This window comes from Sarcophilus harrisii, chromosome 2 (genome assembly GCF_902635505.1).
Source record: "Sarcophilus harrisii chromosome 2, mSarHar1.11, whole genome shotgun sequence".
NCBI lineage: Eukaryota > Metazoa > Chordata > Mammalia > Dasyuromorphia > Dasyuridae > Sarcophilus > Sarcophilus harrisii.
In genome coordinates, this window is record NC_045427.1 from 135,897,486 (window position 1) to 135,908,663 (window position 11,178).

Consider the following 11,178-nt stretch of genomic DNA (forward strand, 5'->3'; position numbering starts at 1 on the left):
GGGAGCTTTTTCGTGGGCGTGCGCCAGCTCCACTCGCTGGAAAGGATGTCTGCATGGGGATAGGTGACGTAACTGTTTGCCACTCTATGACTCTTCGAAAAACTCTATGGTTAAAACAATACCTCGCGATCCTCCTCAACCGCGCATGTATTAGTTTTTTTTTTTTTTTCCCTTCACAAAGGCCACAAGAGGGTGGCGCAGGCGCCCTGTGAGGCCTCGAGACTTTTTTTTTTTTTTTTTTTTTAAACCCGACACCGGTGTTTGGCGGAAAAAAGGAGGGTTTGGCTTATGCGCAGTGAGGTTGTCTGGGACTTTTTTCATCCGGGGTGGTGGCGACGGTGATGACGGAAGAGGAGGCGGCGGTGGAAGAACGGAAGCCGGGAAGGCACTAGGGCGGAAGGGGACCTGGGCCAGGGCTGTGTCCGGAGCCTCGGCGGGGCAGGGGTTCCGATGTGGTCCCCGGGGCAGGAGTCCGAGGCCTCAGCCGGGGGGGACCCGGCGGGGCTGCTGCCCCCCGAGTGGGAAGAAGATGAAGAACGGATGTCTTTCCTGTTCTCCGCCTTCAAGAGGAGTCGGGAGGTGAACAGCACCGACTGGGACAGCAAGATGGGCTTCTGGGCGCCGCTGGTGCTGAGCCACAGTCGCCGCCAGGGGGCGGTGCGTCTGCGCCTGCGCGACCTTCAGGAGGCCTTCCAGCGCAAGGGGAGCGTCCCGCTGGGGTTGGCCACAGTGCTCCAGGACCTGCTCCGGTGAGGGGCGGGGGCGGGGCCTTTCCAGCTGGGGGCGGGGACAGGGTGGCACCCTCTCTTTCCCCTCTGCTAAGGGGGAGGGGCCCTTAGGGGCAGGTAAGTGTTTCCCTACCCATTTTACAGATGAGGATCATCAAGGATTGTTGGGATATCTTGTGATCTGGAAAGACAGATTTAGGGCATGCGTGTGGAGGTGGATGTCCCAAGCCAAGGATGCTATGCAGGGCGCACTCTCTGAGGAAAAACTGACGGCTGAGCGCGCCTGTTCTTTGTCAGGTGGAAGCCTTCCCTTTTTATGTTGATTCCACATTGCCGGGTGGTCTGGGACTGATGGGACGGGCTAAGCTAAGTCTTTCTGCACACACTCCCTCTGTCGCTGTGGAGCATGCTTTGGATTGTGGCTATAATGGAGAGCTGTTGAGGCGGTGGCGGGAAAGCCGCTGTTTGCCCATTCCCTGACTCCACTCGGCCAGATCCGGCAATGAAGTGCTGGTCTTTGCTTCAGGCCTCCTCGCCTGCGAACGCACCTCTGTCGGCGGGCGCGCGCGCGCTTATTATGAGCTGTCAGTGGCGGCCCACTTCAGAGTAAGTCCCGTGGAAAGTCCCGTGGCCAGGAAATGGGCAACAAGATGAACGGAAATAGGCCGTTTTTCTATTTGAATTTTATTTGCGCTTGATCCTGCGGCCCTTGACAACATGAACTCCGGGACTGCGTCTGATTTATCGTTTTATCCCCCACGGCATTTGTCACTTGGTAGATTCCCAATTAACACTTATTGATTCTTTCTATTTGGCCTATAAGAAGAGGCCGCAGCGTGGGCTTCGTAGGTCCTCTCGTCTCCGTTTTTCACCGATTGATGGCTGGGGGGGGGGGGGGGGGGGGGGGCGTTGACTGAAAGTGTCCCACACACCCCAGCTGACGGGGCTTTTTTCTTCTGTTCTTGGAGCCGAGGGGAGCTACAACGGGAGTCAGATTTCATGGCCAGTGTGGACAGCAGCTGGATTTCATGGGGAGTAGGTGTCTTCCTCTTGAAGCCTCTCAAATGGACTCTTTCTAATGTTCTGGGGGACAACAAGGTTCCTGCTGAAGAGGTGCTGGTGGCTGTGGAGCTGCTTAAGGTAGGTGCACTTGGGTACAAGCAGAAGAGGAACACGTTTTTCTTTTTTAAAACTATTTCGCCATTTGATCCTGAGATAGAGTTAATTTTTTTTAATTTTTTTTGATGTACTCTCAGTCTGCCACAGAATATGTAGGGGGAAGGGAGAATTAGGGGTTTCTCTTGTAGAGTGTTAGAATATTAGTTATAGTTACTTGGACATTCTCCTATGCTACAAGAAAAACCCTTTGTGTGAGGACTAAATTAAGAACACGTGAATTTGCTTTCTAGGATTTAAGGAATAAAAAATGAACTAGATTTAGGAAATTTTTGTGATCTGAGATTTATTGAAAAAATTCATAATCAGCTTCCCCAAGAAGTAAGAAAGTCTTCATTCTGTCCAAGGGGAAAAGATGGCATAATTTTTTAGGATTTATAGTTATATCTCCCAAAATCATTATATAATTAATTTCATTTAATTTTTTTGTACCTTTATTATTTTAAAGAATGTTTCCATTTTTTCTGAATTACAAGTGAAAACAGTTTTAACATTTTTAAAAATTATTTTTGAGTTCCAAATTCCCTCCCCCCCCCTTCTTGAGAAGAAAAGTATTTTGACATAGATTATACATGTGAATCATGCGAAACATATTTCTATATTAGCCCTCTTGCAAAGGAGAACTTGGAACAAAAAAGAAAAAAAAAGTAAAAAAAAAAAATTGGCTTTGATCTATATCCAGACTCTGCCAGTTCTTTCTCTAGACGTGGATAGCATTTTTCCTTATGAGCCCTACAGAATTGTGCCATTGTAGTGCTGAGAATTGTAAGCCATTTAAAATTGGTCGTCTTACAATATTGCCCTTACCATGTATAATGATCTCTTAGTTCTCATTTCACTTTGTATCAGTTCATATAAATCTCCCCAGGTTTCTTTAAAACCATCCTGCTCATCTTTTTTTTTTTTTTGAGCATAATAGTATTTGATCACAATCATATATCACAACTTGTTCATTCCTCAATTGATGGAAAGTTTCCAGTTTTTTGCACAAAAAGAGCTGGTATAAATATTTTTTAATATATTTAGAACTTCTTCCTTTTCTTTGATCTCTTTGGAATATGAACTTATTGGTGGTATTGCTGAGTCAAAGGTTATGCATAGTTTTGTAGCCCTTGGGGCATACTTCCAAATTGTTCTCCAGAATAAACAAACTCATAACTCCATCAAGAGTTCATCTGTTGAGCAGGATGCTCTCAGAAAAACCTGGGAAATCCTCCACAAACTCAAGCAAAGTGAAATGTACTGTATACACAGTAATAGCAATGTTCTGGTATGACCAGCTGTAAATGACTTTGCTGTTCTCCACAGTATAATGATCCATGACTACTCTGAAGGATTTATGGTGAAAAATCCTACTATATCCAAAAAAGGAACTAATTGTGTCTGAATACAGACTGAAGCATTTTCTTTTTCTCCTCTCCCCCACTGTCTGTCTCTGTGTGTGTCATGTGTTGTTGTTTCTCCCTCTCTGTCTCTTTCCTCTCTTTTGAACTATTTTTCTTGAGTGTTTTTTTTTTTCCCCATAGAGCTTTTTTTATATGACTGTAATAGCTTGGATTTCTTTTGAAAACTTGCTTGTTCATATCCCTTGACAATTTATCAGTTGGGAAAATGACACATTTTTTATAAATTTTACTCAATTCTCTTGCTATAAAATTTCCCTCTCAATTTCTAACTTCATTCTAATCTTAGTTGCCTTGGTTCTGTTTGTGCAAAAACTTTAAAATTGAATTTTTTGTACCTTTAATTAAAAAAAAAGTTGTTGTTGTTGTTGTTGTTTTTAACTCTAGTATTTAGCTTACATATAAAATCCTTTGGTTGAAAGGAGAGGGGCAAGATTTAGTATTTCTATTTTTATAGTATTTTTTGAGGTGATTTTAGGGATGATTTGAGAGACTTTATATATGATTTTGTTCAATCTTGATTCTATACAATATAAACTAGTCACAAAGAGATGAATTAACCAATATCATGTAGCTCATTAATGACAGAACTAAGATTAACATTCATGTGTCCTAATTCCAGCCCACCGCATTAAATTGCTTTATTTTATCAGTAGGGAAAATGATGTAGTGGAGGCAAAAGACTTGTTTGAAGTAGTGGCAAGTGGAAGGCATATGAGTATATAGTTAAATTGGGTAGATTTGGAGGCCTGATTTTGATTTATAAGATTAGGCTATCTCATTATTTTAGTTAAATTTTAAGTTAAATTTTAAAAATCATATTTAGTTAATTTTTTTTCTTCATCTTTTTAAAAAGCAAAACTTTTTTTTTTTTTTTTTACTATACTATTTTCACTTTTTTCCATGGCTTTTTCCTTTTATTCTATTTTTTTTTTCTGGGGCAATTAGGGTTAAGTGAATTGCTCAGGGTTACACAGCTAGGAAGTGTTATGCACTTCCTAAAGTTCAGATTTGAACTCAGGTCCTCCTGATTTCCAGGCTGGTGCTCTATCCACTGTGCCACCTAGCTGTCCCTAAAAAGCAAAACTTTTAAGAAGAAAATCTCACTTGAAGAAGTTGGCTTGATCGAGATATTTGTGGATCTAGAAAGATCAGGTCTCTTTATCCAAACACTGAGGGAATATAAGTTCCTTTCTTCTCACACAGGAAAAAGCAGAGGATGTCTATCGTCTGTATCAGAACTCTCCAATCTCCTCTCATCCTGTGGTAGCCCTGTCAGAGCTGAGCACCCTCTGTGCTAGTTCCTGCCTGGATGAGCGAACCTTCTATTTGGTGTTGCTACAGCTGCAGAAAGAGAAGAGAGTCACTGTTTTAGAGCAGAATGGTGAGAAGGTATTGAATGATGGAATTTCTATAAATATCTGCTGAATATCTAGTAATAGATCATCATCAGGTTTTCTGTGTGAATTTTTTTTTCAGAACAGGAATAATTTGTTGTTCTCCTACAGATTGTGAAATTTGCCCGAGGGCTACATGCCAAGGTCTCCCCAGTAAATGATGTGGATGTGGGGGTGTACCAGTTGATGCAGAGTGAACGGCTGCTTTCACGGAAGGTGGAGTCCCTGTCCCAGGAAGCAGAGAGGTAACTTCTTGCCCTAAAGCGTTAACTGAGCCTTCCCTGCCCTGATTAGTCCTCAGAGTTCTTGAGAGCACTTGGGGGCATGATGTTTTCTTTTCAGGTTCCTATAAAGCTGTTCACTGTTTACTGAGTCACTATAGGTGTAGTTTTAGGAACTGGGAATATTCTGTCCATTTTATTGAGGGAAGAAGACAGCCAGAGAGAGGAAGGGATTTACCTGGGGGCACCAGTAGTGGTGAGAGTTGAGTCTTGGTTTTCTGAATTCTGTAAGGTTGGGGATGGAGGAAGCCATGCACTAGCAAAAACAGCACTCCAAAGTGCATATGGTGACTTGTCCCCCTCCTTTTTTTTTTTTTTTTTTTTTTTTTTTTGGTCTTCATTATGGTATTTAGGGTTTAGTGACTTGCTCAGGGTCACACAATAAGTGTCAAGCATCTGAGACTGGATTTGAAATGAAGTCTTTCTGACTCCAAGGCTGGTGCTCTATCCGCTGCACCACCTAGCTGCCCCTTAGAGTTGATTTATTTCAATGTTTAGTTGCAGATCAAAAGGCACAACAAAAAATATGGTGTTCAGGATCCAAGAAAATGGGGGCTATTAAATGTGAGTAGTGCTGGATCTGGTGGTCTGTACAAAGCAAGTTCAAATAGCATGGGTTTGCCTTGCTAAGGTCCTTAAGGAGAAATTAGCTGAAGGCAACAGGATAAAGGATGGTAATAGGCATTTAGACTAATTTGTAGATGCTCTTTTTTAGACTCTGAAGATGAGAACATTTCCTTAAATTGTTAAGATCAGTTCTATTTTCTATTTTCTATTTTGCTCTTGTTTTGGTCCCTTGGAGTAAGTGGAATATTTTCATTGTTGAATGGGAGCCTTGGGATGGTTGTTAGCTCTGGGAGGGGAATTCCTGGTTTCATTACCAATAATTTGGTTTTTTGATAGTGCAGGTCATTCAAGCCCCTTTGCCTTTCTAAGATCTCTAAGATCTCATAGACTTGCATTCTAGAACTGTGTGCCAGTACAATCATTGATACTGATATTGATCAGTAGGCAGAATGAGATTTGGGCTCAAGGTCCCTTGCCTTTTTTTTTTTTTTTTTTTTCACCTGCTTGATGGTTGTTAAGTCATTTTCAATTGTATCTGACTCTGTGACCCCATCTGGGCTTTTCTTGGCAAAGATACTGGGGGGGTTGGCTCATCTTATAAAGGTGGTAATTGGGCACACTTGGTGAAGTGCCCTGGCAGGCCTCCAGCAGGTGGGTGAGGCCAGAGTGGAGCTCAGGAAGGTGAGTCCCTGGATCCCAGGCCCCCTCTGCCCACTCTGCCATTAGCTATGCTCTCCTCAGTCTCCCCTTGTGTTTCACAGGTGTAAAGAAGATGCCCGACAAGCATGTCGCACTGGAAAGAAGCAGCTGGTGAGCGTCTGTCCTCCTTTCCCATGCTGTCCATCCTGTTCAGCGGCCTGGACAGAGACCCCGCTGTGAACCTTGGGAGGGAGAACATGTCTGGAAAACCGGGCAGTTTTGGCCCCCTAACAGGGCCAATAGGGCTCCTGGGAGTCTCCGGCCTCGCTGCCCACTACTGCAGATTGGGGTTCGACTGAGATCCTGACCACATCTGCCCTTGCTCTTCTAGGCACTAAGGCATCTCAAATCAAAGCAGAGGACAGAAAAGCGCATTGAGGCCCTCCATGCCAAGCTGGACACAGTACAAGGCATTCTGGATCGGATCTATGCTTCCCAAACAGATCAGATGGTAATCTGCTTGCACTGGGGACAACCACATTAGTTGAGCTCAGTTACTCTTTGGCCTTGCTAGTGCTTTGACTGCTGTGTAATTTTTCTCCATACATTAGACTTGATCTAACTAGCCTATGCAAAACGTGATTGGCTCCTTTTCTTCTTGAAGGTCCAAGGGATGCCTTCCTTACTGCAGAACTCATTGTCACACTTGGCTTTTCCAACCTGCTCCTTCCCCTTTGCTGCCTGTTCACTGTTTCCTGCTTTTGCTTGACCAGGGTTCTTTCTTTGTGGCAAGCCTGTGGTCTTTCCTGATTAGCAGTTGTGAAAATATATAGAGATTTCAAGAAGCCAAACAAAATATTGTTTGTTTTCTTAGATATTCTTTTACCTGTACCAATACTTCTATTTTCCTTTTAGGTTTTTAATGCCTATCAGGCTGGTGTAGGAGCCCTCAAACTTTCCATGAAGGACATCACAGTGGAGAAAGCAGAGAGTCTGGTGGACCAGATCCAAGAGGTATAGAATGTGGAACTGGGAACAAAGATGATAAGAAGATTGAAATGGAGTTGAAATGGAGAAAATCTCCTTTGATCTTATTTTTTTTGGTTATTGAGGTCCTACTTGGATTTATTGTTTCCATTTCTGAGTATTTGCCATTTCCTTTGTCCTCTCTACATTTTATACTATTTAGAAGCACTTGGCTCAAGATCTCACCTATTTCTCTTACAGCTCTGTGATACCCAGGATGAAGTTTCTCAGACTCTGGCTGGGGTGGGGATAAATGGCTTAGGTGAGTTGTCCAAAAAATGTCCCCATACCTTCCTTCATCTGGCCACATTTTCCCCACATGTGATAGCAAACAGGGCTTTATCTAGAGCCCCTGTGTGCCTGACACTTTTAACATGGAAGCAGCTGCAGGAAATGATGTGTCCCTTCATGGCCCCACTTCCATTCCGATTTAAGGTTCCTTTTGTATCTCACTCTCCTTGGATGTGGGGATATGATAAGGTATTTTATTTATCACTGGGGAAACTGCATTCCCTTAAAAGGCACAAAAGGTTTCCTAGGGTCAGAAGAGAGACCTTACTTATATATTGTATTTTCTTCCAATCTGCTAAAAATGAAACTCCTTTTGAATGCCCTTTTCTTTAGTGATTTCATAAAAAATAGTCATTCCATGTACAGCTACAGTGTATTCCCAACTTAACAGACTTAGTCATGGTTTGTTTTTTAATCATTATCTGCCAGTGTTGAGTATTGATCATTTTCCCTCTTTGAGTATTTATGTGGCTTCTTGACTTGTTTTCTCTCCAGATAGTGACAGTGAGGAACTGGAGAAGGAACTGGATATCCTCCTCCAGGACACCACCAAAGAACCTCTGGATTTGCCTGATACTCCCCAAAAGCCATTCTTCTCCACCAATGTGCCTAATCCCAGCATTTCAGATGCTGAGCTTGAAGCTGAGCTGGAGAAACTGTCCCTCTCAGAAGAAGGTATGGACACATGTTAACAACGGGCTTCTGTTGGGATTTTGGCACCCCAGCTAGCTAGGTGGCTGCTGATCCCAGGATGGAGAGGGCCCAGTGGGTTGGAGCTAGACATCTGTGCCACATGTTTTCTTCTCTCTTCTCCGTAGGTTTGCTTCCAAACCATGAATCTTCCAAAAGACAGCTGGAACCCACTCTCTAATGTTATCCCAGGACTTCTACATAAGGAGATATCAGGCGTGCGTGTTTGTACATAGTTATTTAATTGAAAAACTCTTTAAGAATTTGATGGGATGGGGAAGAAAGACTACTCTATTTAGCTGGATACTCCCAGTTACTACAGGACAGAAGTAATTTCTGGAAGTTTTGCTCCAAAGGCTTGCTCCCAGCTGGTGTCATGGACCTGTCTGTCTTCTCATCTTTATAGTGCCACAATCTATGATGTCCCGTGTTTGACCTATTGTTCCATATAGCCTGCAGTCCTTAACTTTGGCCCAGTTATGTTTGTCTTCACCCACCAACTCCCACTAGAATTTTGTTCCAGCCAACAAAGGTGGGAGATTGCAGACAGTTTTTCTCCTGTTGGTTAGAGGGACTTGTCATCTTTACTTGTAGGTGTTTATAAGTTTACTTAAATAACTTATTCCTACCCATTTCCATTTTCACTGGTGAGGAGAATCAGACAAGTTTTATTCAAGGGGACTTAACTGCTGCTTCTTCAAGGAGAAAACAAACAGTATAAAAGTTTCTGCTCTTTATTATCATTGCATCAAGTTTTTTAGGCTCTGAAATTGAGTAATTCAAGGTGGTGTCTCCTCTGGCTCTTACTGACTCCCATTTGAATTTGGGGTGGCGAGACCTGGGTGATTGTGGAGCCATCCTTTGTGGATTGTGGATGGCCAGGTCCCATCTCTTACAAAGCAAGAGGCTGCCCCCCCTTGCTCTGCCTTTGTTGGGGTGGTCAGAAGACCCCGGACAAACTACACAACAAAACCTCCCTCCTATGAGCCTGTAAAACAAGAGTGAGTTCTTTGCTCAAGTTTCAGAAGAATTTTCTTTCACAGATAGACCACTGTTAAGGGTAGGGGAATCTGAGCCAATTTGTGCAATAGAAGCAGAAGGGTTTGAAACCCTTCTGCCATCTTGGTATATGCCTCCCACATTATTTATTTGTCAGAACACACGCTACCTACTGTTGCCTCTTGAGGCTACCACATTTTTGCTTCTGTCTCTGCCCTTTGGTGAATCAGAGACAGAGCAGGAGCTGAGTGAAACAGTAGTCTGGAGAGAAGATGGCGGCTATGTTGCCACTGTGGCTGCAGAAGCACAAGTATTTCTGCCTAACTTATTTGCTCTTGCCCCCAAAATGATGTGGAGCAAAGGGAAAGAAGGAACTTAATCCAGGGCAGGAGCAAGACTCATGGTCAACAAATTTCTCTCCCATTCCACCATGATAAACAGAATAACAGAATTGTTGGGGGTGAAGAGAAACAATCACTATTTTTTCCCCTTTTCTATCTGGTACATAATTAAAAGAAAAAACAAATCATGGTCATTGTCTACTCTGGCTCTGTTTTTCTTTTGGGTTACTGTTCTATGCTGTCAAGTCTGCTGTTTAACTTAAGGTCTGTTAAATCTTGTCCTGGATGGTGGTAGTCGACTTAAAAGACAAGTGATGTTTAAAGTACTCTGAAACCAAGCCCCAGAAGGATCCTAGCACTATGCAGCAAACAGTGATTAACTATCTACTGGGTGCAGTACAGTAAGTGCTATTGAAATAAAACATTTAGATAACAAAAGACCCTTGCCTTGAGGAGGCCCAACACAGAAAGATGTATAATCATTGTATAAAAAAGAACTTGACAAAATCCAACCAAGCAACATTCAATAACTTCAATATCTTAGGGAAGCTGAAAATGTGATTTGGTATTAAATGAAAAAATGGGTGTCTCATATATTCTGAAATTGCAAAACAACATTCTATGTGAGTCTAAGGGGATTAGGAAGGACTTCATAGAGGAGATGGTGTTTGAGTTGTTCTTTAAGGTATTTTAGAACAGCCTAAACAAAAGGCGTGCATGGAGATGTGAACACTAAATTTGTTAAGAGGGCAGAGATTTGTACAGTCAGGTAAAATGTTACCTGGTAAAGAAGAGCATCATGAGATAAAGCTGAAAAGGTAGGGTATTGCCAGATTGGGAGAGCTTGACAACCAAACTTTGTGTGTGAAGTAATGGGAAATAAGATTTTTGATGAGAAGAGTGAGGTGACCAACAGGTATAAAGAATGGATTAGAAGAGGAGAGAACAGAAGTGGTAGGATAAGTTAGAAAGGCAAATGCAGTAATTCAGGTGGGTGATAAGAGGGACATTCCTTCAAGGGAGGAGATTTCTTTTAAAGATTGGCAAAGGTCTTTGTGGACTGTGATCTATCAGGTACTGATACATTAAGTTTTGGGAATGAGTGACAGAAATGTAATAGTCTCTGTTGTCAAGGAGCTTTCATTCTGTCAAAGGAAGCCTCCAGTAAGTGTGGAGTGTGGTCAGGAGACCTAGAAGAGTACTTGAACTGACCTTTGAAGAAAGTAAGGATATGAAAATAAAAGCATGAATTCCAAAAATGGAAAACTAACTTACCTATGCAGACAGAAAAAGGGAAATTCAATGCCTTGTACAAGGAAGAACTAGGACAGTTGGACTAGAAAGTATGTTGTTTGACGGATGATACTTTGTAACATCTGGAAGACTTATATGGTCAGGCACATTCTAGAAGGGTTTTGAGCAGGGGACTGGCTAATCAGATCCCGTACTTTGGAGATGTCATTTGGAAAGTTTTGTGGAGGAAGGACTGGAGAAGAGAGATTTGAAGAATGGAGGTCAGGTTATAAGACTATGTATGAGCTCACTTGGTGGTGGCTCAGTGAAAAGGAGGCATAAATAACATGTTGAGAAGGTAGAACTTGATCTTGGAGTACCTCTAGTCCAGGGGTTCTTGTTAGTCT

General features: G+C 42.6%; 1 protein-coding gene across 2 annotated transcripts; it reads left to right on the plus strand.

The window, feature by feature from the left end:
• The first annotated feature begins 361 nt into the window (after positions 1 to 361).
• On the plus strand, positions 362 to 9,728 carry CHMP7 (charged multivesicular body protein 7). 2 transcript variants are annotated; one of them, XM_003758070.4, is made up of 10 exons: positions 362 to 749; positions 1,697 to 1,868; positions 4,514 to 4,699; positions 4,816 to 4,949; positions 6,314 to 6,362; positions 6,583 to 6,702; positions 7,107 to 7,205; positions 7,419 to 7,479; positions 8,004 to 8,183; positions 8,327 to 9,728. In XM_003758070.4, exons 1-10 carry the CDS (start codon positions 451 to 453, stop codon positions 8,377 to 8,379), a joined length of 1,353 nt encoding a protein of 450 aa, XP_003758118.1. In that variant the 5' UTR covers positions 362 to 450; the 3' UTR covers positions 8,380 to 9,728. The 2 variants fall into 2 exon arrangements, with proteins under 2 accessions (XP_003758118.1, XP_031806759.1); XM_031950899.1 differs by lacking the exon at positions 362 to 749 and adding an exon at positions 873 to 1,503.
• The last annotated feature ends 1,450 nt before the right edge of the window (positions 9,729 to 11,178 follow it).

Excerpts from the sequence above, each read along its gene's own strand:
- CHMP7 (XM_003758070.4), top strand. The coding sequence starts at position 451 with ATGTGGTCCCCGGGGCAGGAGTCCGAGGCCTCAGCCGGGGGGGACCCG. Across the intron at positions 4,950-6,313 it reads CTGTCCCAGGAAGCAGAGAG|GTGTAAAGAAGATGCCCGAC; the intron begins GTAACTTCTTGC and ends TGTGTTTCACAG. Across the intron at positions 7,206-7,418 it reads TGGTGGACCAGATCCAAGAG|CTCTGTGATACCCAGGATGA; the intron begins GTATAGAATGTG and ends TTTCTCTTACAG.